The sequence below is a fragment of the Humulus lupulus genome, chromosome 9 (genome assembly GCF_963169125.1).
Source record: "Humulus lupulus chromosome 9, drHumLupu1.1, whole genome shotgun sequence".
Classification (NCBI taxonomy): domain Eukaryota; kingdom Viridiplantae; phylum Streptophyta; class Magnoliopsida; order Rosales; family Cannabaceae; genus Humulus; species Humulus lupulus.
The window spans coordinates 2156746-2183371 of record NC_084801.1 but is presented as its reverse complement, the minus strand read 5'-3'; the positions used below and the strand labels follow the sequence as shown (position 1 = coordinate 2183371).

At 33.0% G+C, this 26626-nt stretch overlaps 4 protein-coding genes across 5 annotated transcripts; all 4 read right to left on the bottom strand.

Moving 5' to 3' along the window:
• Window positions 1-695: 695 nt before the first annotated feature.
• On the bottom strand, window positions 696-4540 carry LOC133802035 (probable LRR receptor-like serine/threonine-protein kinase At1g53440). The gene is made up of 4 exons (XM_062240268.1): window positions 4474-4540; window positions 1467-1523; window positions 1043-1161; window positions 696-932 (listed from the first exon to the last, which is right to left on the bottom strand). Exons 1-4 carry the CDS (start codon window positions 4538-4540, stop codon window positions 696-698), a joined length of 480 nt encoding a protein of 159 aa, XP_062096252.1.
• Window positions 4063-9351, bottom strand: LOC133801491 (probable leucine-rich repeat receptor-like serine/threonine-protein kinase At3g14840). The gene is made up of 20 exons (XM_062239711.1): window positions 9262-9351; window positions 9107-9178; window positions 8950-9021; window positions 8778-8846; window positions 8628-8699; window positions 8456-8530; window positions 8293-8364; window positions 8120-8191; window positions 7963-8025; window positions 7659-7724; window positions 7515-7553; window positions 7386-7420; window positions 6919-7298; window positions 6648-6846; window positions 6369-6488; window positions 6040-6203; window positions 5715-5922; window positions 5371-5608; window positions 5126-5300; window positions 4063-5032 (listed from the first exon to the last, which is right to left on the bottom strand). Exons 1-20 carry the CDS (start codon window positions 9345-9347, stop codon window positions 4724-4726), a joined length of 2586 nt encoding a protein of 861 aa, XP_062095695.1. The 5' UTR covers window positions 9348-9351; the 3' UTR covers window positions 4063-4723.
• A 74-nt stretch (window positions 9352-9425) lies between these two features.
• On the bottom strand, window positions 9426-10179 carry LOC133802034 (probable LRR receptor-like serine/threonine-protein kinase At1g07650). The gene is made up of 4 exons (XM_062240267.1): window positions 10002-10179; window positions 9738-9879; window positions 9581-9652; window positions 9426-9498 (listed from the first exon to the last, which is right to left on the bottom strand). Exons 1-4 carry the CDS (start codon window positions 10120-10122, stop codon window positions 9426-9428), a joined length of 408 nt encoding a protein of 135 aa, XP_062096251.1. The 5' UTR covers window positions 10123-10179.
• A 2074-nt stretch (window positions 10180-12253) lies between these two features.
• LOC133801489 (probable leucine-rich repeat receptor-like serine/threonine-protein kinase At3g14840) lies at window positions 12254-19245 on the bottom strand. 2 transcript variants are annotated; one of them, XM_062239709.1, is made up of 24 exons: window positions 19132-19245; window positions 18817-18979; window positions 18627-18698; window positions 18475-18543; window positions 18303-18374; window positions 18143-18214; window positions 17960-18028; window positions 17803-17871; window positions 17644-17715; window positions 17487-17558; window positions 17323-17394; window positions 17134-17202; window positions 16919-16984; window positions 15733-15798; window positions 15602-15640; window positions 15485-15519; window positions 15010-15392; window positions 14730-14925; window positions 14455-14592; window positions 14029-14147; window positions 13710-13920; window positions 13383-13620; window positions 13123-13273; window positions 12254-13032 (listed from the first exon to the last, which is right to left on the bottom strand). In XM_062239709.1, the coding sequence occupies exons 1-24, from the start codon at window positions 19235-19237 to the stop codon at window positions 12730-12732; spliced, it is 2922 nt and encodes a 973-aa protein (XP_062095693.1). In that variant the 5' UTR covers window positions 19238-19245; the 3' UTR covers window positions 12254-12729. The 2 variants fall into 2 exon arrangements, with proteins under 2 accessions (XP_062095693.1, XP_062095694.1); XM_062239710.1 differs by having other exon boundaries at window positions 13383-13593.
• Between the last annotated feature and the right edge of the window lie 7381 nt (window positions 19246-26626).

The window sequence follows — 26626 nt, the reverse complement described above, 5'->3', positions numbered from 1 at the left end:
TCGGCAGTGGTACTGGACACTGGTCACATAGTGCTGACTCATTCGTCGGGACGGCCTTAGCGTGTTCCACGCAAGCCAATAAAGAGTCGATCTAATCGACTTTCTGCATTGGATGACTCAAAGAGCATTAATGCCGGACCGACCTCAAGTTCGATGAATATTATAAGCGCTTGTGTGGCGTACCCATCAGTCACTCATTTGTTAAGTTAGAGACTTACCCATCAGTCTCTCATTTGTTAAGGCTAGTGGCTTACCCAGCAGCCACTCTTTTGTTTAAATTAGTGACTTGCTTGTCAGTCACTCAGTATGGTTTACCAGAACCTCAAGTGATATTCACTCATCTGTTTGAGAGCTATGAGCTATGTGTGATTATAATGATAATCCATTGATATTGTTTACATACAATGCTGTGTTTTCTTGCTGGGCTTTGGCTCATGGGTGCTATGTGGTGCAGGTAAAGGGAAAGAAAAGCTCACCCAACCTTGATTGGAGAGCTTAGATGGTGATGTGTACATATGCGGCCGCTTGACCACCACAGCCAAGGAGTTTTCAGAGAAACTAGGGGGTTTACCCTATTTTTTCCGCTTAGGAGGGCGGGTTTGTAATTTTGGAACAGTAACGACCTTTTGAGTTGTAAATAACTTGTAAATGTTCTTGTGGGCCCATGAAGATGTCAATACCAGGGCAGAGAGTTGTCAGTGGATTTGATAGAGTTGGTTACCAAATAAAGAATTTGCAAGGCTATTATTCTCCATGTATTCATAAACCAATAATAGTTTCTTCCCTTCAATACAACATCCATGCAATTTGACAAGATTTGGGTGTTGCAAAGCAGAAATCATGCCTATTTCATTTATAAATTCACAATTCCCTTGCTTCGATTTTGAAGAAAGTTGCTTAACTGCAATAGTAGTGCCATCTAATAGCACACCCTGCAATAAAAAGATGGCTTGCATTTAGTAGTGTATTTCTTCTATTTTGGCATTAATTTGAGAAGTGAATATGCATCAATTTAATACCATGAAATTTATGAGTTAAATACCTTGTAGACTGATCCAAATCCACCTTCTCCGATTTTGTTTATAGCATCAAAGTTGTTAGTTGCAACTTTTATTTGTTTAAAGGTAAAGAAACCAGTTTGTAGATCTAATCCTCTTAGAACTGTACAATAGCAATTTCTTATATGTTATTCGACTTCTATTGAAAAATTAAAGAAAGATAAAGCAACTAGTGAGGCAATATGATCAAATTGAGCAAAGAAGAAAATACAAATCTTGAATAGATATACTTATTTATCTTCAAGGTTATTATGTCAACCCCATAAATGTAAATCCTATGCATAATTTTTTTATTTATTTTGGTAAAAATATAAGTAGCAATGCATATAATGAATCATGCAATTGCTTTTTCTAGCATAGGTAGGAACCTATGAAATTTGAGGAATTTGATGACAATATATATTTTACCTTCATCCCTAGATTCCTTGGTTCCAATATAGCTTTTCCACCAAAGAATGACTGAACCTATGAAAAGAAGACAAAAAGCTGAAACTGCTCCAATGATGATTGTTATACCCAAAAATTGGAGAATGCATCCTAGGAGGCTAAGGAGAATGCATCTAGGAGAGTGCCTCCTAGGAGGGCTAAGAGGGTGGTCCTAGGAGACCCCAAGGAGGGTGTGGTCCTAGGAGACCCCAAGGGTGTGTAGGAGGTAAGCCTCCCAAGGTTTTCTAAGTGTTGGCTCGAACGTGTCCAAGGTAAATAGCTAAGGAGGAGGAGTCTCATGCAAGAGAATGGAGACTTAGACTTTCATAAGGAAAGTCTATACAATGTTCGATCGGACATGTTTGGGAGATGCTAAAGAAGGTTGCCTCAATGTTGTCCAAGGTGAGGTTCCCTCAATATTGTCCAAGGTGAGGTTCCCTCAATGTTGTTCAAGGTGAGGTGCCAAGGAGGTTGCCTCGGACCACCTTAGTCCGAGGAGAAGCCAAGGAGATTGGTTCAAGGAGGAACATGGCATGCTAGAGGAGAGTGCATGTTAGAGGAGAGAAGTGCATCTCCTACCACCATGCACGTTCAACCTACCACCATGCACGTTCAACCTACCACCATGCACGTTCAACCAGCCCTTGCATGGGTAGCGAGTAGGAGGTGGACCAACTAGCTAGAGGAGACTAAGTCAGATACAACTTCAACAACATGCGCGGGAATCTCTCATTCTTCCCACAAATGGGGAGTTTGTTACATTTTGAATGTTGAATGTTTATTTGTAATATAAATATAATAAATATAGTAAAATATCCCTATTATAAGGGGATATCAGTTGAGGATCCCATCTCTATAAATAGAGAGCTTATGAGATGAGAGAGGGGCTTCTTCTGCTTATTCTTTCTAGAGAGATAAAATTGGGTCTGTCTATTCTAGAGAGAGAAAGTGCTGAAATTAGAGAGAATTCTTGTATTTTCACAATTTATACTGAAGAAACTCAGTTGGCATAGTCCATCTGATCTTGAGTATAGATTTATAAATCACAACTCTAAGTGGATTAGGCTATTACCGACAATCGGGGCTGAACCACTATAAAAATTCTGTGTTATTTACTTTTCTTGTTGAGACCGTTTGTTGTCGTTTTGATTTCTCTTGAAGGCTTGTCGTTATTGACGTGCTCACGTCGTTGGCTAAAAACGCAGTCAACAATGATGAATATCACAAGCATATTGATCAGTTTGACATGATAATATATGATGCGAAGATATAGAAATAAAAGAAAGTTAAAGAGAGGGATTCTCACAAAGTATCTTCACAAGTGAACGGTTCAGTTTTCTCATAAAAGTTATTGTAAGAAATATCTATTTGGCTGCAGTAAGAACTGTCTTGATTAGCTAAACATTGTAAAGCCAAATGAAAAAAAAAATAGATTAGTTAATCCAATCATAATTCCTTGATAGAGAAATAATGAAGAATGAATTAATTACAATAGAATAATTAACCAATTATCGTATTTATGAAATGTTATGTCTACTATTTGACATACTTTAGAAAAAAAGGTAATTGTACCTTTGGTGAGTAAGCTAGTTAACTTGTACAACTATAGATTTGAGAGAAATACTGAAGTGAAATTAGAAGGCTATTGAGACAGTGATTGGGGAGGCTGTGTTGATGATATGGCTCAGGTGTATTTTCTTTGCTATCCAAGAAGCAACAATCAGTTGCTCAATCCTCAGCTGAAGCAGAGCATATATCAGCCTCAGCTGCAACCTCTCAAGTTATTTGGCTTAGAAGAATTTTAAAAGATATTGGAGAAAAGCAAGAGGAAGCTACTGAGTTGTTCTATGACAACAAATCAGCAATTGCAATGGCAAAAACTCCTTGTTTTCATAGTAGGACAAGGCACATTGCAATCAAGCATCACTTCATTAGAGAAGCAATTGAAGAAGGAGAGGTGCAGCTGAAATATTGTAGCTCTAAAAATCTAGTAACATAATGTGCTTGAGTTGAGTATTGTTATTGTTAGAATTTTATATGGACTAATATAATTACAAACATAATTCCATTATCACAATCATTTTCTAGAGTGCCTACGAATAGTTAAAGACCATAATGGGATGGTTAATATTAATCTAATTGCAATTGAGGCACATGGTAGCACCCTAAAGACTATAGGTTGGCCCATTAAATCATAGTCCACCATATCTGATAATATAAGCCCAATAGGCCTAATATACCCCTTAGGGTAAGAAGGCATATGAGACATATATATTGAACATATATGTTGTTGGGAAACACACAGTGGCATATGGTTTGGTAAGGGTTGCTCTCCATAAGATCTCTCTTGCATTGATTTTCTAATATTGTTTTGTGTAGATCGTGAGAGATTCAAGGATGAACATTGGAGACTCAATGTCAGGTATGTTTCATCTATGTATATTCAATTCAATGCTCTAAATAAAATGCGTTTCTGGATTGTTGTATGAGCATGTAATGTTGTTTTGAATCTGATTTACTGATAATGCTCATAGTATTGTTTTTCAATTTAACAGTTATAACTGTACAAATCTGACTCTACAAAAAGAACATTTGGTTTTGTTGCAATCATTAGAGTAATTTCCTTTCAAGTTTTAACAAAATGTGTTGAGTAAAATTTAGAGTACACAACTCTAAACTTACTAATATTGGACCCAAACAAGTAAACAAATTACTTGTATTATACCACAATAAAAGACACTACAACACTTTCAAAAGACCATTCACAATTTGAAAAGAAATAGATACTCAATAGGAAGCTCACAACTTATACTCAAAACTCCACACTAAGAATACAAAGACTTAATTTTTGGAGGATGCCTAACTCAAATGCAAGGGAGGGTATTTATAGTCCTCACCATGCAATCTACACCATACAAATATTAAACTGAGAAATAATCCTAGCCATACATTATTACCACATTCTACACACTTCTCCTAAAAAATCTACTTTCTACATCCTTCTTCAATTTTCTCTTAAAAATATCTTCCTTCCACATTTGTTGAGAAACTTCCATTGTCTTGGCTTTAGGTAAAATGGATTGGACTTTTATTTACCTTGGGCTTGGACATTTGGACTTTTTGGGGTGACAATGATTCTTAACAAAATGAAGTTCATTAAATTTAAAAGAAAATATTGAATAGCGTAGGTGTAGCCCTATATACATTTAACACAATATATAGTTGAAGTTTTTCTTTTTTTATCGTGGTTCAACCATTGATACAGTGACCTCATTGACAGAGCATCTATTACCACTTTGTGTGAAAGGATCATAACTACCACTGCTGGCTTGAAAAGTAAAAACAGGTTGTTTGGGTTGAGGTTGATGAAATATTTGGTTACTTAACATGGAAGCCACTTGAGCCATGGAAGGTCTATCTGTGGCAAAGTCTTGAACGCACATAAGCCCAATGTGTATGCATTTCAATGCCTCTGATTCATTATATGACTTGCCTAATGCTTCATCCACCATCTCTATTCCTCTGCCTTCACTCCATAGCTGCCATGACTGTTTCATTACATTAATATCAGCCTCAATTTTCCACAACACACAAACATAATAATAACACAATTTGAGAGATTTCTTTTGTGAACTACTCACATATGCAATAAGGCCTTGGTATTGATCCTCATCCTTGAAGCTAGTATTCTTTTTCCCACTTATTATCTCTAGTAGTAACACGCCATAGCTAAACACATCACATTTTTCCGAGAAGATTCCTCTGAATGCGTACTCTGGAGAGACATATAGCCGCTGCAATTGATTAAACACACCACTAAATTAGATGTCAGATGCTATAACAACAATGTACTATCAAATCATCAAATTAAAAGAATGATGCTCACATTGTTCCTACCACCCTATGAGTATTTGCTAGATCTAAAGTGCCTTCAAAAATCCTTGCTAATCCAAAATCAGAAATTTTTGGAGTCATCTTCTCATCCAATAGAATATTACTGGCCTTCAAATCTCGATGTATCACCCTTAAACTAGAATCGCGATGGAGATACACAAGACCTCTCGCAATGCCATCAATAATGTTGAATCGTATGGCCCAATCAAGCTCTACCCTTCTTCTATCATCTATATAAGAAACCAAATCACACCACTAAAAGTTAATTAGTGACAATGTCCAACAAATATACTTCTAACTGAAGGATAAAAACGTGGATAAAGATGAGAGACTAACCAAAAATAAAAGTATCTAAGCTCTTGTTGAGCATGAACTCGTATATTAATAACTTCTCTTCATTTTCAATGCAACAACCAATGAGCTTAACAAGATTTCTATGTTGCAGTTTGGAGATCAATATTATTTCATTCCGAAATTCTTCGTAGCCTTGTGATGAGCTGCTAGACAGTCTTTTCACTGCAACTTCTTTCCCATGTAGTTGTCCCTGTAAATTTCCAAACATAGCTAACTAATTAGTTCATTCACTCACCCATTCACCTGCATTTCTTCATTATTATTGTAGTGTATTAGATTCTATGTAAACTATTGAAAACCAAATGACCTTATAAACAGGACCAAATCCTCCTTGACCAAGTTTGTTTGTAATACTAAACTTGTTTGTGGCCATTAGTATGCTATCCAACTCAAAAAAATGAAGCTCAGATTGATCGTCTCCTCTCTTCAAGTTAGTACTTGTCCAAATCAAATCATTATTTGTTGCAGTTCCTGATGTCAAGTCAATAATACACATAATATTCAGCAATAAATATGACCGAAAAATACAAAGTTTTAGGTCCCAACATAATGAAGAACATCAACATCATGTACCATGAGATATGCAATGCTCAAAGCAGTAACAATCACAAATTGAAGCTTAGATATTATTCTTACTTTTTCTCTTAGCTTTTCGTCTATGCAAACCGAAGGCTACAACAGCTAATAATGTTGCACCAGCAGAAACAGCTACAACAAGGCCGATAATGATTTTGGTCTTACTCAAATGTCCTTCCCCTGAATGAGAAGATACAGAATAAACTATCATACCATCAATAATAAATGATCATGACTTGATCATTTATTTCATTATAATAAGTAATAAAGACGAACAAAAACAATCAATAATTAATTTCATCTTAATCAAAAACACACACACAATTGTGTGTTACTTACCAGATTCTATTGAGATAGCTGATATTAAAGACCCATATTTTCCTTGCTCTGGAACATTCCTCGTCCCTTTCCCCGTCCATTGGAGGCGGATCTCCAATGTGTTATGACTCACAACAACTGCGTTAATTACTTTGATAAATTCCTTACCAACTCCTTTAGCTTCCTCTTTAATGTTGAAATCTGACAACTCCCGTTTTCCCTACAATAACTTACTTAACTCAGTAAAACATAAGTTCACAAGCTGCATTAAGTAGCATAATGATTAAGCTACCTGAACATAAACATCAAATACTCGTCTTCCAACACTCTCATAAGATCTGTTGTTTCCAAATGCTATCTCTGCAAAATGCAGTTTTACAGTGTATTTTCCATTTCTTAACCAACGAGCAAAATAAGTTAGCGAAAGAGGCGAGATGCGTGCAGTTGTGTAGAGCTCAGAGTCCTTCATTCTTAATTCAGATACATTATTTACTATATATTCTGGCACTTCTTGTTCCAAATATCTGAAATGACCGGTGTTGCTAATTCCCCAAGTGTAGGTTGAGTTATGGAATAAATCTGCAGGACCTACAAATTCCTCATCCCCTTCATACTTTATGCCTCCAATGGTAGTTTCTTTTCCACCACAATTTATATGCAATGAATAATAATCTACACATCAAAGATCAAACAATGTTGGTTAAAAATATACAAAAGAAATGGTTTATAGTCAACACAATGAATAGTTTTTTTTTTTACCTTTTGAACATGGAGCCAAGCACTTGCTGAGCGTTCTACATTAATCATATTCAAAGCAAGAATTAGTATAAAGTATAATCATAATCAAAACTATTGTTATTCTTGTTTCAATTGTTTGTTAAAGCTTACGAGCTGTTTTCATGACCAGATATGCTCTGAAAGTGATTGCTAATCAAAAAAAAAAAGTTAAGACACAAATATATTCAATTGTGAAATGCTTATGGTTCAATGAATATGGAAATAAATGAAAGAAAGAAAGGAAGCAACTCTTACAAATGATCTTGACAAGTTGATGGTTCAGATATCTCCGAAAAGTTATTGTAAGAAATATCTATGTGACTGAAAACAGTAAGAAACTTCATCATTAGCTAAATATTTTTAAGTGACTTTGTTTTTTAATTGGCAAAATTATCTTCTTTGTTACATCTTCTGTTAAAGAGTTAAAGAGTGAGCTTAGAGTTGGGGTTTGTAGGTCATCATTCTTCTGGTTTACACACTTTTGGTCTGGTTAGCTTAGAGTGAGCTTAGAATTGGCAAAATTTTGGTCTGGTTTACACATTTTGGTCTAGCAACTTACTTGGCTCCGTATATGTTCATCCACGCTGGAATAGGCCCACTGAGTAAGTTACTTGTTAAATATCTATTCAATGTGCAACACCATAGAATAAGAGAAGCTTAATTATAAAGAAAAGAGTAATAAAAAAAAAGGGACCAATGAAGTTTGAGTTACTTACATATGACTCAAACTAAAGAGAGACTGTTGAAAATTTGGAAGTGGCCCTTCTAGTTTATTAAAGCTAAGATCCCTGCAAAATAAAGATCTTAGATGTCTGTTAAATTCACTAAAGATTAAGTGTTTAAATTCCAAGGAATAGAAAATTTGACAAGAGAATAATCGAACAATTACAAGACATTTAGCCCTCTCAAATTACGAATATTTTCAGGGATATTTCCTCTTAAATTACAACTCCTCATTGTCCTGCAATTTCAAACATGGTCCAATAATTTAAAAAATAATCAAATATTAGGTTGAGTTCCATCACAAAAGTTTATGTATATATGGAGCTTACAACTCAGAAAGGTCTGTCATGTTACTCAAGTCGGGAAAATCTGACGAGTTCTCCCCATTTAAGTCAGTTATACTTCTGCAAAGATTGCCTCATCATCACAAACGAAGTTAGCAAACATATATATTAAGATCTAAAGGAGACAGAGAAAAGTAGAGAATGAAAAAGAACTTACAATTGCGTTAAGTTTGCCGAGGTAGAAATACTAGGAGGAATTGGCCCACTGAAACCACTTGCTTCCATCTCTCTGTGGAGAGTAGCATGTAAAATCAATATAAATTGCTCATAAATTTTGAAAACCAACAAAGAGATCAGTAACTCTTACAATGTTTCAAGTTGTTTCCAATTGCCAAACTCAGGCATCCTTCCTGTGAAGTAGTTACTACTGATTTTACTACAATGGAAAACATGAGTCACCAAGATTAACGTGACGATTTTTGAACCAAAATATGTTGGTTCGTTTGACCTATGAAGTTATAGTACACATTGTCACTTACAGCACAGATAACTTGGAGAGATTGGTGAGAGACAGAGGGAACTTTCCAGTGAGATTGTTTGCATTTAAATTCCTGCACCCACACCATTTCAATTAGTTAATGTCATTTCTACTACTTTTTTACAACTAGATGTGATGAAAAGGTTAGGGATTCTCACAAATATTCCAAGTTTACCAAATTCCCAAGCTCAGAGGGAATAGTTTCAGAAAACAAGTTGCTCTCCATGCTCCTGAATTTGTGAGTTTATTATTATAATTAGCAAATCACAGGAGTTTAAAAGAGAGGACTTAAATGGGTTAAGAAAGAGCATACAACTCTCTGAGAGTGCTTATGTTTCCTAATTCGGCAGGGATTGGCCCTGATAAATTGTTCACACTAATATCCCTGCACGCCCACATTTGTTCAAACAATCAATTACTACTACAGGCCTTTTACAGCTTAATATATCTTGAATAATGGTAGGGATAAATGGAAACTTACAGTAATTCCAACTTTGTTGAAGCCCATTCTGGCGGTATCGAACCAATGAGGAAGTTCCGTCGTAGATTTCTGCAAGGGAGAAGAAAGACTGGTATTATATATACACTGACTGAAAAGTATTTGAATGAACAAAGTATTTGTTTTTACATACACTAACTTAAGGTAAGGTAGCTTCCATAGTGATGATGGAAGCTTGCCATCCAGATTCTGTTCTGAAAAATCACTGCACATATAACAGATGTCAACAGAAAACTCCAATCCTGTCATGGTGATTATATATATGTAGCCGTGAGCTAGGAGGAGTTTACAAGCTATAGATATGGCATTCATTATTAGCAGAGCTGGAGCAATCGCAGGTGACTTTATTTGTGTAATAGTCATTACAAGGATCATCGAAGCCCCTGTCAACATACTTGTTCAGTTGCTTAGCTATTTCTTTAAAAGCTTCCACTGCATAAGAATGATAATAATAAATTAACTAAAGAAGATGAACAAAACCAAAGTCTGCACCAGGTATATATTATTTAAAAATATATATATATATATAAAAAAAAGATGGAGAGATTTTTCACCTTCATCGTGGGGAGGAATACGAGATTGTGCATTGCATTTGAATGGTGTGACTGCCAAGAAGAGCATAAATAGTAATAAAACAGTAACACATTCTGATTGCAATGAACCCATATTCATCATTCCCAACACAAGCAATGCTTACAGTACCATTTCACTTATTTATTGCTAATTAAGCCAATAAAGGTCTCACGCGCTTTCATAGTCAACTCCCATGATTGACTCCAAAAAAAGAAAAAAACTCCCATTTTGACTGTGCAACAAATCAACCCATTGCAAAGGAAAATTCCAATAATCTCATAACAATTATGGGGTAATCTCAAATTTAAAGGAGTCAAAGTTAATAATTTGTACGGCTCCTATATGTATATTTGTACATCAGAGTTTAATATTATATTCATTTTAAATTTCTCTACACTTTTTAATACAACTCAACTACTCAAAACAAACACACTTAAGTCAATTTTTCCTTCATTTTGTTAGTAATATGTTTTTGCTCCTTCATTTTTTATATTTTCTTCAAACAATAAAAGCTATTTTTTATTTTTTAAAATATATTAATTAATTTTATAAATTGTTGAGCAAGCTCCAAGTGTTATGTAATTAGTTCCGGATGTCCAAAATGAAAATGTCTTCGTCAAATATATATTTCAATTAGTTGTACAAGAAGAGTATCACATTAATTGTGATTGTAATTACCAGGTCAAGGTCTCCCCCCACACACTTGCCACTTGCGAGTGTCACTTATTGTAATTATTTCATTTTTTGATGAAATAATATTCTGTCTCTGATTGTAATCAGTGATTGTGATTGTAATTACCAGGTCAAGGTCTCCCCCACACACTTGCCACTTGCGAGTGTCACTTATTGTAATTATTTCATTTTTTGATGAAATAATATTCTGTCTCTTATTGTAATCACTGATTGTGATTGAAAATAAGATGGTCCATATTTTATAAAGTAATTGAGGGAAATATCTATATTAATCAATCATAATAAATTTTCATTTTTATTACTTCTTAGTTAAACTTATAAGTTTAATTATTTTTGAAATTACCCTACTTTTATTCCCTCACAATTTCTCTTCTCTTCTCTTCACATTTAACTTTTTTTCTCACTCTTTTCTACTACCAAATTACCTTATTGTTCTTATTAATTTCCTCTAGTAAAGAAATCTTAACATTAGATATTAACTACTAGCTAGATGAAATGTGGACAGACAATTTCAATCACTCAACATCTATAATTAATGTCCCCATTTTGTACTCTCTTGACTCATTAATTCAAATTTGAAAATTGATCATATATATATATATTTATATGTATTTTCTGAGGACAATGTATTTTCTGAGGACAATTTATCCTGTATTTAGTGCCCTTCACTTATTGCATGTGCCCTTAATAAAGATATTTATTAATCTTCTTTCAATATCATCCTCTCCATCGATTTCTAAACCCAAGTGTTCATGATGGATACAAGTCTAATATCAAAATTACTAACTAACTATTATAAAATACATGTGTTTAAATTATTTGAAGGGTATTTGTATAATTTTCTGTATATTTTTCATGAATAAGAGTATTTATCATAATTAAATCTTCAATTTTTTTAATTTTAAGAAGGGAAATTTGAGTTTTAATGCAGTAAGTGATACTACATTTAAAAAATATTCTATCCCTATATAACTCTCATTTTGGTGCTATTAATGACATTACTACCCAAAATACCCCTGGCATAATTTTCCCTCTCTTTTTCTCATAGTCTTCACTCTCTATCTCTTAGGTTTTCCCTCTCTATCTCTCAAACTCTCGTACACACAAAAAAAGTCAGCCACCATTAATTTGCATTTCGGATCTAGGGGCAAGTTGTGAGTCCTTTCAAGTCAAGAAACTTTATTTTGGATTTCGGATCTAGGGGAAAAAATCGTATGGGTAAGTATCTATTTTTTAAATGTAATGAGGAAACTTGTCTGGTTACATTACTTGTTTTATTTCGAATAAATCTGTGTATGCATTCATGTTTTATTGCAATTTTTCACTGTCGAAATGAATTTTGGATACTTCATGCGTTTTTTTCTGGATTTTTTTCCTGCCTCGATGAGTTTCGATGAAACTCGATAGGTCTCGATGTGTTGCATGCATGCTGGCTTGATGGTCCTCGATGGACCTCGACGTGCCTCAATAGTGTTAGGATGTTAATACCTCGATGGTCCTCGATTGTACTCGATAAAACTCGATAGGTGTATAAGAGTTCAACAAATCAGACAAAGCTAAATCTGAACAAAAAATATCAATATAACAATACGAATCCAGTAAGCATATGTAATCTTTAATAAATAGAAATTTTAGTATAAAATTTGAGCTTGCCATCCGCATCAACATCTTTTGATTGAGAACTGGTTTTTAACAATTTCAAAACCATAAGCCATTTTAAGTTGAGATTCATTGAAAGTCAGTCGACCTATAGGCGATATTTCAGGTGAGTGGTACAGCCGAGTGAGAAATAATTTAATTTGGGGGAACTAAAGAATGAGTGAGATAGTGTTGAGGTTAGAGTTGGTTGACCCAAATTAGGACTGAGCATAGACAGGCGAGAAGTATGGAAAGCATGGAAGGTTTTGCAATGGTATGTAGATGACTTTTCTTGCGGATGAGAAGTATGATTTATGATTGATTTGGTACATTAATCTAGTCTTATGTAAAGAAAGAGTTCTTCATTGTAGTAAATGATTAATGTGCAAATCTCTTAGATTCTCCTGGATTAGGATCTCTCAACTGATCCATGTATTCTGTCAAGGCCTGGAATCTTGATTGGTCACCATGAACACTTGAATACAAGCTCAACTCAGGAATAAGAGCCCGACCTTCAAGCATGCTCACTGCAACAGACATGGTGGGGCGAACTGAAGGTGATGGATTTGTGCACAATAGAGCTACCTTAATCATTCTTTTTGCCTCTTCTTTTTTGAATTTGGACCCCAACTTTGGATCCACTAGTTCCATTATATCTCCCTTTTGTTGTAAGGAAATGGCCTGCAACAACAAGCATGAAGAAGATAAACCATTGCCAATTAACATCAATATGTAATATAAAGAAGAACATGTCATGACGCTTTATTTTACCCAATCTAGAAGGCATGCAAAGTTTTCATTCGGGTGACTTCTCATGTTCTTTTTCCCAGCCACAATTTCCATTGTCATAACTCCAAAACTATATACGTCTGCTTTATCAGTTAAGTAACCCCATAATGCATACTCTGGGGCCATATATCCTCTACAAGAACCATAATCATTCATCAAACAATCAAGTATAATTTACTTGTTAAATAGTATCATTAATTATAGGAGTAATTGATCATAATGTTGAGAAAGATATAACTCACATAGTTCCAGCAACTCTGGTGCTAATGTGGGTGTTTTCTTCTTCATTTAGCTTGGCCAGGCCAAAGTCTGATATTTTTGGGTTAAGGTTCTTATCTAGTAGTATATTTGTGGCTTTGATGTCTCTATGAACAATTTTTAGTGCTGATTCTTCATGCAGGAACGCCAGACCTCTTGCAATGCCTACACATATTTTTTGCCTTGTATTCCAGTCTAATTTCACATGATCTTCTTCAGTTTCTTTTAAATATTAAATAAAATCAATCAATTCATCATGGTAGGAAAGTCCTAAGCCATAGAAAGAGAACAAATATAGCAAATAAGCTTACCAAATAAAGAATTTGCAAGGCTATTATTCTCCATGTATTCATAAACCAATAATAGTTGCTTCCCTTCAATACAACATCCATGCAATTTGACAAGATTTGGGTGTTGCAAAGCAGAAATCATGCCTATTTCATTTATAAATTCACGATTCCCTTGATTCGATTTTGAAGAAAGTTGCTTGACTGCAATAATAGTGCCATCTAATAGCACACCCTGCAATAAAAATATGGCTTGCATTTAGTAGTGTATTTCTTCTGTTTTGGCATTAATTTGAGAAATGAATGCATCAATTTAATACCATGAAATTTATGAGTTAAATACCTTGTAGACTGATCCAAATCCACCTTCTCCGATTTTGTTTATAGCATCAAAGTTGTTAGTTGCAACTTTTATTTGTTTAAAGGTAAAGAAACCAGTTTGTAGATCTAATCCTCTTAGAACTGTACAACAACAATTTCTTATATGTTATTCGACTTTCATTGAAAAATTAAGAAAGATAAAACAACTACTGAGGCAATATGATCAAATTGAGCAAAGAAGAAAATACAAATCTTGAATAGATATACTTATTTATGTTCAAGGTTATTATGTCAAACCCATAAATGTAAATCCTATGCATGAATTTTTTATTTATTTTGGTAAAAATATAAGTAGCAATGCATATAATGAATCATGCAATTGCTTTTTCTAGCATAGGTAGGAGGAACCTATGAAATTTGAGGAATTTGATGACAATATATATTTTACCTTCATCCCTAGATTCCTTGGTTCCAATATAGCTTTTCCACCAAAGAATGACTGAACCTATGAAAAGAAGACAAAAAGCTGAAACTGCTCCAATGATGATGAACTTTATGTCTTTTTTCTGTTCTGGAGGTTTGAATTCTACAAAAAAAAACATCAGTGGAATAATAGTAATTGTAAAATAGAAAAACAATAAATAAATAAATAATAATCAGTTTTCCTTTCCACTATGAATATGCTAGTTTCTTCTTGATAAAATATAGAATTAAGTTACTTACCGGACTCCACAGAAATAGCTGATATAAGAGAACCATACATTCCACGGCTTGGAACATTCTTTGTTCCTTTTCCTGCCCATTGAAAGCGAATCTCTAGTGTCTTATTACTCACAGCTGCCTTGATTACTTCGATATATTCCTTATCAACTCCATTAGCTTTCTTTTCAATGTTGAAATCTTTCAACTCTTGCTTTCCCTATAATAGCTTAACCGAATAAAATATAGTTTAACAAGTTGCACTAATAATCTTATTACCAAAGTCAACAAAAATCATGACTACCTGAACATAAACATCAAAAAATCGTCTCCCAAAACTGTAATAAGATCTGTTGTCTCTGAATACTATCTCTGCAAAATGAAGTTTCACAGTGTAATTTCCATTTCCTAAGCAACGAGCAAAATAAGTTAGCGAAAGAGGCGAGATGCGTGCGGTTGTGTAGAGCTCTGAGTTGTTCATTCTTAATACAGATACATTGTTTGCTATGTAGTCTATCTCTTTAAGACTACTACTACCCCAGAATTCACCAGTGTTGCAAAAACCCCAAGTGGAGGCTGAGTTATGGAAAAATTTTGCAGCACCCGCAGATTCTTCATCCCCTTCGTACTTGATGTCTCCAATAGTAGTTGGTTTTCCACCACAATTTATATGCAATGAATAATGATCTACACATCAATCAATGTTGATTAAAACTATATAACAGGAATGGTTTATAGTCAATCCAATTAATATGTAGTTTTGAAAGAGGCTTATTTACCTTTTGAACATGGAGCCAAGCACTTGTTGAGCATTCTATATTAATCATATTGAAAGCAAGCGTTAGTAAAGAAATATCATCATGAAAACTAAGAGGGTGTTTTTTTTTAAAGCTTACGAGTTATTTTTCTGGCCAGATGTGCTCCGGAAGTGATTGCTGTGAATAGCACAAGTATATTGATCAGTTTGACATGATAATATATGATGCAAAGATATAGAAATAAAAGAAAGTTAAAGAGGGACTCTCACAAAGTATCTTGACAAGTGGACGGTTCAGTTTTCTCATAAAAGTTATTGTAAGAAATATCTATTTGGCTGCAGTAAGAATCGTCTTGATTAGCTAATACCATTGTAAAGCCAAATGAAAAAAAAAAGATTAGTTAATCCCAAATATGTTTTTCCATGAGAATTATCCCAAATAATGGCACCAATGGAATAGTAGCCAGAATATTGACGCAACACCAACTTCCATTTTGCCACCCAATGCACCCCATTCTAAGATTTATATGGGAGGTATCCACCAAAACTAAGAAGGTAGGATAAGACAACTACTAATGTTTCTAAGGTAACTTGAGGATGCATCTTCTAAGGGCTCAACACAAGGTGAAGCATGTATGCGAAAAAAAACTTTAATTTAGCCCATGAAGGAATGAGAAGTTGGCTGCAAGATATTATGGACACTCATATAAACCAGTTGGACCAATTAAATGACACATTTACTTATTAGCACTCCAATCAGCCAAGAAAATCAAGAACCGGTATGACAGTTTTAGTACTTCTAGCCACTTTGATATATATATATATATATATATGTTAGTCCTATCTCAGTTGTAAACTAGTTTTTTACTTTATTTTTTAGCTCTGTAACATTCTGTTGTAATCAAGTTTTAGAGTTGTAAAAGTGAGAAAGAGTGAAAGGTGAGACGTCAAGGTTGATAGGGTGCATCTCGAATGGACTTCCTAATAGCTAGAAAGAGAGTTGTGTTTGTACTAAGTGATCAAGTTGTAATTGTGCCATTGACAGTGAGGAGACTGAACTTCTCATAAGGAGTTCACGAGGACGTAGGACAAAGTTTTGGTTGAACCCCGAAACAATTTGATGTGCTATTTAGTTATTCTTTTCTTTCTTGTTTCTCTGTTTGATTATGTTTTGTGCAGATCAAGTTGAATTTATTCCAGAATTTTTTATTTGATAGAGAAGATAATCTCTATCATGAAACCAGTATACTTTCCATGAATTCATACTAAGCCAAGGTGGTTCCATTATGTGTGTCAAATATTATTGCCATACGAGTAAGACACTGTGTTTGTCCTAAAATATCTAAATTCTTTAAGCATCAATCTTTGCATGTTATGCTTCTGTTTTCAAAGTAAAAAATAAAGAAGATAGAAAACATAAGAAACATGATTAAATAACATAATATTGGTAACTTACTAGTCAGTGCCTCTGAATTTAATCCAATCTGGAATAGATCCACTGAGTAAGTTACTTGTGAAATACCTATTCATTGTGCCACACAATAGCATAATTGAAGTGAATGAACAAGAAGTTTATGAAGAAAAGAGTGATAAAAAGAGAAGGAACAATGAAGTTTTTGAGTAAGGCCCTTCCTCAATGTCTTCTTCCTACTCAATTTTTGCATCACTTACATTTTCTTCAAGTTTCTTAAATTTACAAAATTTGGAATTTCCCCTTCTAGTTTATTGAAGCTAAGATCTCTACAAAATAAAAAGCTTAGATGTCAGTTATGTCATGACATGATATAAGTTAATTTCACTAACAAAATAAAGTGTTTAAACTTTTAAGGAGAGAATTTGACAAGGGAATAGAAGAATTACAAGGTTTCTAGATCTTTCAAATTAGGCATATATTCAGGAATATTTCCTCTTAAATTACAGCTCCTCATCACCCTGCAATTTCATACATCATCCTATATATAAGTTCAATATATTTTTCAAATATTGGGTACTTCTCAATGACACAAGTTATATATATAGCTTACAATCTTCTTATCTTTGTCATGTTTCTCAAGTTCGGAAAATCTGAGCTCTCCCCATTTAAGTCAGTAATTTTTCTGCAAAGAAAGCCTCTTTATATAGCAAACATATCAAGAATTTAAGAAGACTCATATAAGTAAATGCCAATGGAAGAGAACTTACAATTCTATTAGCTTGTTCAAGTTAGATAGACTGGAAGGAATTTGCCCGTTGAAACCACTTGCTTCCACCTCTCTATATAGATATAGTATGTAAAATTAACATAAATAAATAAATGTAGCTCATGAATTTTAAAAAACCAAACACATCAATAGCTCTTACAACTTCTGAAGCTGTTTCAAATTGCCAAACTCAGGCATCCTTCCTGTGAAGTAGTTACTACTGATCCTTCTGCAATGAGAGAACATGAGTCAATATTCAAGTGACATAAAACTTGGTTCATTTTGGTCATGGAGTTACATTACAGATTGACACTTACAGTTCTTTTAATTTGGTGAGACTAGTGAGATCAGGGAACTCTCCAGTGAAATTGTTTGCAGATAGAGTCCTGCAGCCACACCATTTCAAATATTTAAGACTAAGTTAATAAATGTCATTTTACTTTATTATGTAGCTAATCAAATGGTTACTTAATTTGAAAAGATTAGGAAATTAAACTCACAAATATTCCAAGTTGACCAATTTCCCAATCTCAGAGGGAATAGTTCCAGAAAACAAGTTGCTCTCTATGGACCTGATGAACTTAAGAGTTTATTATATGATAAACAAATCAAAGGACTATTTTAAAAGAGAGAAATTAATTGGGTTAAGAAAGAGCATACAAACGAGTGAGAGTGGTTATGCTTCCTAAATAGGCAGGAATTTCTCCTGATAAATTGTTGGCATTAATGATCCTGACACAAGCCGTTACAGCATAATCTTGAATAATGTTATGGCAATATCAATATGAACAGCCGTTAAAAATAGATATCTTTGTTAAAAATAGAAACTTACAATCTTTCCAACTTTGTCAAAGTCCACTCTCTTGGTATCGGACCACGGAGGAGGTTCCGTTCCAAATTACTACAAGGGAGAAGAAACACAACAATGTTGATATATATATATAAACATAACTAGAATAGGAATCAAAGGCTTTAACAACATACACTTGCTTAAGGTGAGGTAACTTCCATAGGGATGGTGGAAGATTACCATCAAGATCCTGTGCTGTAAAAGATCTGCATATTGTATACCAAGAGAAAATTCCCAAGTCAGAAATCTAATAACTTGCAGTTATGATTCAAGTATATATATGTGTGTGTGTGTAATCATGAACAAGGAAAGACAGGAGTTTACATGCTTTGGACATGGCATGTATTATTATTAGCAGAGATGGAGCAATTGCAGAAGATTTCATTTTCGTAATTATCCTGTGCTGTAAAAGTCGGTTGGTTACAAGGGTCAGCGAAGTTCAAGTCTTTCTTGTTCAGTTGTGCAGCTATTTCTTCAATGGCTTTCACTGCATTATAATAAACCAAAGAAGATGAGCCCTTTACTACTCAAAAGAATAAGAAGAACAAGACCCAGGAAGAGTATGTCAAATAGTCAAACATGTGGTATGCACTCACAGGGTCTGAGTTTGGAGTAAAAGAAAAGGAAGAGCTTTTTCACCTTCATCCAGTGGAAGAGCTATACCAGCTTGGGCTTTGCATTGGAATGGTGCCACTGCCAAGAAGAGAAGAAACAGTACCAGTACAGTATTACATTGTGAAGCCATATTTTTTTCAGCATAAATGGTCTACAAAGCTCAACATATGTGTATATATATATATATATATATATATAATAGTATCCAATATGCATGCAAAGCTGTGTATAGTAATACCAATAAAGGTCCCACACGCTTTCACAGTCCACTGGCTTTATTTGGCAATAAGAGGATATTCACACAATCCCCAAAATTGACAATAGTACCAAAACTATAATTAAAATAGGGTTTATTAGTCTCAGGAGCACTAGTTTTGACTCATTACCAAATCTAGTTAACAGTATGACATTGTATTTTGATAAATTATTTTTTGGGTCATGTGTTTTGTAAAATGGTTCAAATAGACTCCTAAACCTGATTTTGATGAACAACAAATTGAATATAACAACATGGTTCTTAAGCAGAATAATTGTATTTTTGTTCTGAGTTATTAGTTTGATGAATTATTTGTGATTTTAGTTCAAAAAAGTTTGATCAAAATCGGTTTTAGGAGTCGATTTGAACTATTTTATAAAATATAGGGTCCAAAAAATAATTTATCAAAATATATAGTCTAAATAGATAATGAGACAAAACACATGATCTAAAAATATATAAACTTATTAAAATATCACTTTCTTTATTTTACATCAAATTTTTATATTACACAAAATATCAGTTTCTCTGTATTTTTCTTACATAATTTAAATATTATATTTTTAAATATTTTTATTAATTAAAATAATAAAAAAAAATAAAATCTAAAAAATCTGTAAATGTAGAGAAAATCATAAAGATATAAATAGTATAAATGAGCTTTATTTTAGATTATGGGTTTAAAGGAGTTGATGTAAAACTATTTAATTACAATTCTTCAAATTTTTGAAGGAGTGTTTCCTTTAAGGTCATCTCCAACGTGCGACAACTATAGTGATGCAGTGGTTGTTTTCTCTTCAACCTAGCGTCATTTGATTGGCATATATACAGTGGTAGCTACATGTCATTGTATAGTGGTAGCTACATTACACTGCATATATGCAGTGACACTGCAGCTACGACATCCATTTTTTTTATTATTATATTATATTTTATAATGTTTAAATATATATTTTTTATGTTAATAAAGTTTAGAAATTAGTTTATTTTGTATGGGTTAAATTGTGAATAAAAGTGTTACTAATTTTTTTAAATTATAATTTAATTAAATTTATGTATAATTTTTTAACTTTTTAGTTAATATTTATACTTATAAGAAAATAAAAAATAATACCGAAAACAAATTACAAACTTAAAACATTACAATAAAACATTAGAAACTTAAGCATACATTAAAAGTTAAAATCAAACACACCAAACAATTCAGAAAATTATTTCCGGTTTCGTCGAGATAATCATAATATTGATTATAATCTTGTGGGACATTTTGAGATCTTTGCCCCTGATCTTGAGATGATTGGCCTTCATCTTGAGCCATTTCTCCTTGATACTGAGATGCTCGATATTGAGATCCTTCTCCTTGTTCTCCATGTTCGAATGTTTGTGTTCTTTCTCTGTAAATTCTTCTTTTTTCGTTGGTGGGCGATGATAATGCTTGGTTTCAAGAATTCCTTGCTAGACATAGAAAAATTAAGGATAAGCAAGCCAACATTGAACATTGAAATGTATTAATTCAACACCCGTGGGAGGAATATACTAATTCAGAGAATTAGTATAATTTCATTAATCTTTTCAAGTATGTGTTATGTTTTAGATTTAATTTAATGTAATATTTTTTACTCTAGTAATGTAATATTTATTTTAGCACATGTAATATGATATTTTAATTTATTGAGTTTTAATAATTTTATTTTTATTAAAATAATTAATTGGATATAATAATTGTTATGATTTTAGTAAAATAATATAATAATAATAAAAAGAATATTGTATTTCATTAAGAAAATAATATATATTTTTTGTAACTTTTGGTGTTATGGTTAGAATTGAAAATAAATATACATATTTGGTATTGGTGCAACACCAAATTTGATAATATGGTTGGAGATGGCCTAAATGAGTTGTTGTGAGTGCTCTTAGTAATATAAGTACGGACTGAATCAAACATAAAATATTTTTTTAATAAACTTGTAATTAAATGTGAGATATTTCATAAAAAAATATTTAAAAATAAATTAATTATATAATTTTTTAAATATTTAAGAAAATGTTTTATAATATATATTATATTATCATTGAAATTAAAAAAATTCTATATTATAAAGATTAACTAATAAAATAAAAAGAAAAACTTGAAATAAATGGATGATCTTATTTATTTATTTTCTTTTATAAAAGAAAATGAAGAATTGGGCAATGCATTATTGTAATGAAGATAAGTCAAGGTCCCCACACACACTTGCGAATGACATTAATTGTAATATTGAAAAAGGTTTTTTGCGACACTTTCTGCCAAGAGAATTATTTCATTTTGGTTAAGTAACCTTTATTTTGGTTAATTTAACTTATAAAAATATTAAATATTTTTGGCTTCACTTCTAAAAAATGAGACTAAATGTCTCCTGAATAAGTTTGACATGAGATGTTGATTCCCCTACAACAAATTAACACTTAGTGTTTACATTTATAAATTTTTATTTTATATATATATATATATTTTTTAAAGCTATACAATACTATCTGTAAGATATATTTTAGTTTTTGAAATAATAAGAAATACATATTATGTTATAAATTTTGTTTTGTAATTAAGTAATAAAATGGTATATATCACTATGGTGGTAGTAATAAGAGCATAAACATGTCATATATTGTTGCACCTTGCATGTATATGAATATGTATATATATATATATATATATATGATATCAATGACCAAAGCAAGTACTTAATTAATTTAATTGATGAGAGATTTACATAATAAAAAGCTATTGAGTCGATTATATTGGATATTCTTTTATTGGTTATTAAGTCAAGGACACTAATTGTAATAGTTATCATCTCTTTGTTGACTCAATTTTAATTATTTATCCATGTATCATTTATTAACCTAATCAAATTGTCCTTTTATTATTGGGATGAAATAAGATTGAGAAGTCTCTTTCCATCAGATTTTGTGCAGCTTATTTTGGTTATTCCTTTGCCATCTACTAATCCAAGGGATACTTAAATTTAGGGGTTAACTTCAATAAGAGAATATACTATTAAATTAGGTTACTATTTGACCTTTTTTGCTAATTAATATTTTCTAACAAAAAATGATGGTCAAAACTTTGGCATTTAAAAATTCCTTCCAAAAGATTAAGCATTTTATTTGGTGTGTTTGTCACTATACTCTTTCATCTGCTTCTCATGTTTTTCACAAAAAAGTTATTCTTTCTCTTATGTGGTCCTTTTTTAGTAGTGAGATAGAAATTGTTACTCATGCATTGTTGAAGTGTTCTAGAGCTAAAAAAAATTTGGCACCATTCTTAGTATTTAGATTTGATTACTTCAAACATGCATTTGGATATTTTTTTCTTTCATTCTCTGTGTGTAGGACAATCTTTATCTACTGATCAATTGGACGTTTTTTTTGGTATGCTTTGGGGAATCTGGAACAAGCGAAACAATTTTCTTTTTAAGAGACCATCTCTGCCTAACCATCATATTGCTTACGGGGCGATATCTTGTTTCGTGCAAGAATTAAAGAAGCAGTTGGTGGTTCTAATGAAAATAGTTGGTGGTTCTAATGAAAATATGTAGCGAAAGTCTAATCGTCATAATGTAGTTCGGTAGCCTCCTCTCTCAAGCTCAATGCCGACTTAACATTTTCTAAGGGCACTACTACAAAGCTGGGCTTTCCCAACACCCAACTACGACAGTCAACTCTATTGACTGTCGTAATTGCTTAGCGGGACTCTACGCCGACAGTTAAAAACTGTAGACATAGAGACCAAAGCCGACAACTAATAATTGTCAGCGTTGCTTTTGACTGTCGCTATTGACCAACGCTTTAGATATATTAGCATTTTGAGGCCTCTTAACCATTTTAACAGCTAATGTGTTGTCTCTTTAATTTTGGAAGCTAATTGTTTGATTTCTGCCCTAAAGTGGTGTGGTGTTGTTAAGCTTCCCATTTCTCATGTGGAGATAGATGCTAGTTATCTTCTCTTAATGATTTTATTCAAGGCACTAGAAATTCACTGTCTTCATTCCCAATGTAATCTTATTATCTCATGTTTTTTCGAAGAAAAAAAACTTTAGCTCACACTCTCTCTGGGATTGCTTTTGGACTAAATAATAAATTGGTATGGAATGGTTATATTCCAAAATACTTTTTATGTAGTTTGATCCATACACCAAACATTGTTTAATCTTAATAAAGATATTGAAAATTAATTAAAAGCTCCTTTATTTTGAAGATAAGAAAAAATTGAGGCACACTTTTCCTCAAATTTATCACTATTACTTTCATGTTATATTTGGTAGAGATAAATATTTAGAGGAAGATAAAATATTTGTTTTGTTGAAAAACAAAGTACATATAAGAGAAAAATTGACTCTACTAATTTGTAGTTCCCAACACTACAACAAAATACATATTTTGTGTCGGTCAAATATGTTATTCAATGCCATTGATTGATGCGGTTGACCGAGATTTACCATTTGTGGCTGTTAGAAAGTAATCGACATTATTGATTAAGAGTTATTTTCATCAATTATAACATTGACACTGTTGAGCGGGTTCGTTTGCATCAGTGGCTCAATAATGCTATTTAGAGGGAATGTTAGCATAAGTAACCCATTATTGCTAACAGAATGTTTTACCTCAGTTGGGCACTAACGCAAATGTTTAAGTAAATCACATGTTATAATAATTTATATAAAATTTTAAGTTATAATTTAACTTTCATATTTATATTCTATTCACCTCCCCCCAAACAACATCATGAGACAAATATATATTTTTTCTATCACCTCTATAATTTTTATACATCATTATTTTTCTATCAATAATTTTATGTATCATTATTTTTCCATTCAAATATTAAAATTAATTTCAACACGAAACTATGTATTGTAAAATATGGCTTGGCAAATATACATTGACTTTCAAACACACCATAATAAATTATGATATCAAATGTGAACAACACTTTAACCTAAAATGATAATATGTCAATATCAATAAGTCACCTCAATATACCCTTGACTCACACATTCAAATGAGCCAAATAACAATGCTATATTCAAATTAGATATTTATGTTATTTATTTCCCCTTGAAAATATGATCAAAAAATTTGAAAGTTGAACCCCAACGTATAGCGTCTAGCTTCGTTCAATTATTACACTTACTTGGTCTAAGATAATTAATATACATATGCAATTCTTGTCTTTATATTTTATTTATAAATATATATTTATATGAATATTTAATGGTCACAAGTATGTAGTATGTACATGCATGCATGACCCAGAAACTCTTGACATCTACCAAACACTCTATTGACCAAATCTTCATACTTATTGGTCAATGGTGGAAAAATAAGCACAGACAAGGGACTACTATAAAAATAGTCTTTAATTTTGAATTTTTAAATTAATAGACTTCAATTCTCGCTGAAATAGGAACCTTACTAGTCTCTCAATAACTAAACACAACCCCTCATTATTGTTTCTCTTTCTCCATAAAATAGACATATTCATGAGTTGTCCAAGATAGTATTAGACACATTTTTGTCTTTTTTTTTTGGTAAGAAAGTCAGTTCATTCAACAAAAACCCAAGAATACAACAGCTCCTCAGAGCAGAGTTACAGTTTCAAAACAAACTAAGAAACCAATCTAAATCAACAGATTTAACCCCTGCTAGACAAGAATAAAAAATCCTATTATAAACAGCCTTTTTAGTCAAGAAAAAGGTGTGTTGAATAGTCCAAACTAAACCCTCCCATAAAGCTAAATTTCTAACTTTCCAAATATGATAAACAAAACTAGCTAGAATAGACCAGTAGACTAATTTCCTGAACTTGCTAAGCTTGCTTCTTTTGATCCACTTGAAAATGCCTTCTACTGAACAATGCCGGGTCTTAATAGATAACCAAGACAGAACGATTTGAACACAATGAGAGCTATACCAGCAATCAAAGAACAAATGGTTATGAGATTCTTCCTTCAAACCACAAATGGAGCACAAAGGATCAATACTCACTCCAAACTTTTGGAGACGATCTTTGGTTTTCAATCTCCTTAACAGATAGAGCCACATGAAAAATCTATGCTTAGGAGTAATACCCCTGAGCCAAATTGCATCATAGGAAAATCTGGTTTGTTGCTTATGATTAAGAACATTATAAAGATCAGCAATAGAGAAATGAGTTTGCTCAAAATTGTTCTTGGACAAAAAGCTTTTTATGAGGTCTTTAACTCTCACCACCTGCCTCCAATACCAGCTACTATCAGCTGTAGCCGAGTACTCCCACCACTCAAGGCCCTTGAGATAAACAACATGAATCCATTTCACCCAAAGGCTCTCTTTATTCATGGAAATGTGCCAAACATGTTTTCCCATAGCAGCTAAGTTCCATAAAAAGATATCCTTCACACCAAGACCTCCATCTAACCTCCTCTTACAAACTGAGTCCCAAGCAACAGAACCAGGACCAAGAAATTCAGCAGTCCCATGCCACAAAAAATTACGGCAGATTTGAACAATTTCCTCAAGAAGAGCCCTTGGGAGGATCATAACTTGAGCCCAGTAAGCTTGAATAGACAGCAAAACAGCATTCACAAGGGTCAGCCTACCTGCAAGAGATAAGTGCCGAGAACTCCAAATACGAATTTTATGCACCATTTTTTCAGCCAAAACAGAGCAATCAGCCTTACTGAGATGCTTAGAGTGGATAGGAATACCAAGATAACGAATAGGGAGCTGGCTTTTATTGAAACCTGACGCAAGATGAATACGCATCATATCCTCTTCAGCCATGCCATGACAGTAAAAAGCTGATTTGGTCTCATTCGCTTGCAAACCAGAAGAGACAGAAAAACGCTTAAAACCTTGAAGCAGGCGCAGAACTGAAATGATATCACCCCTACAGAACAGAACGAGGTCATCCGCGAAGCACAAGTGAGTAAGCTTGAGATCTGAACAACTGTGGTGGAAATGAAAGTCCTGCTTACAAGCAACTTTAGCTAAAATGCGGGATAAGTATTCCATACAAATGACAAAAAGAAGAGGAGAAAGAGGATCTCCCTGTCTTAACCCGCGCTTAGCCTCAAAAAAACCATGAATGGAACCACCTAATAACAGAGAGTACCGAGGTGTGCGCACACACGTCATAATCAGGCTAACAAATTTGGCAGGGAAATTAAGAGCCAGCAGCATTTCTTGTATAAAATCCCAATCTACTGTATCATAAGCCTTCCGCAAATCCACTTT

Coding starts and splice junctions, on each gene's coding strand:
- LOC133802035 (XM_062240268.1), bottom strand. CDS start 4,540: ATGGAAGTTTCTCAACAAATGTGGAAGGAAGATATTTTTAAGAGAAAA. Junction 1,162..1,466: donor CAAGGAATCTAGGGATGAAG/GTAAAATATATA, acceptor GCTATTGTACAG/TTCTAAGAGGATTAGATCTA. Junction 933..1,042: donor GATTTGGATCAGTCTACAAG/GTATTTAACTCA, acceptor TTTTTATTGCAG/GGTGTGCTATTAGATGGCAC.
- LOC133801491 (XM_062239711.1), bottom strand. CDS start 9,347: ATGTGGGCGTGCAGGGATATTAGTGTGAACAATTTATCAGGGCCAATC. Junction 8,192..8,292: donor TTGAGAGGGCTAAATGTCTT/GTAATTGTTCGA, acceptor TTTATTTTGCAG/GGATCTTAGCTTTAATAAAC. Junction 5,301..5,370: donor CATAGGGTGGTAGGAACAAT/GTGAGCATCATT, acceptor CATCTAATTTAG/TGGTGTGTTTAATCAATTGC.
- LOC133802034 (XM_062240267.1), bottom strand. CDS start 10,122: ATGATGAATATGGGTTCATTGCAATCAGAATGTGTTACTGTTTTATTA. Junction 9,653..9,737: donor GAATGCCATATCTATAGCTT/GTAAACTCCTCC, acceptor TTATATGTGCAG/TGATTTTTCAGAACAGAATC. Junction 9,499..9,580: donor CTACCTTACCTTAAGTTAGT/GTATGTAAAAAC, acceptor TCTCCCTTGCAG/AAATCTACGACGGAACTTCC.
- LOC133801489 (XM_062239709.1), bottom strand. CDS start 19,237: ATGGCTTCACAATGTAATACTGTACTGGTACTGTTTCTTCTCTTCTTG. Junction 14,593..14,729: donor AGCTATTTCTGTGGAGTCCG/GTAAGTAACTTA, acceptor TTTTTTTTGTAG/AATTCAAACCTCCAGAACAG. Junction 13,621..13,709: donor CCTTGCAAATTCTTTATTTG/GTAAGCTTATTT, acceptor AATATTTAAAAG/AAACTGAAGAAGATCATGTG.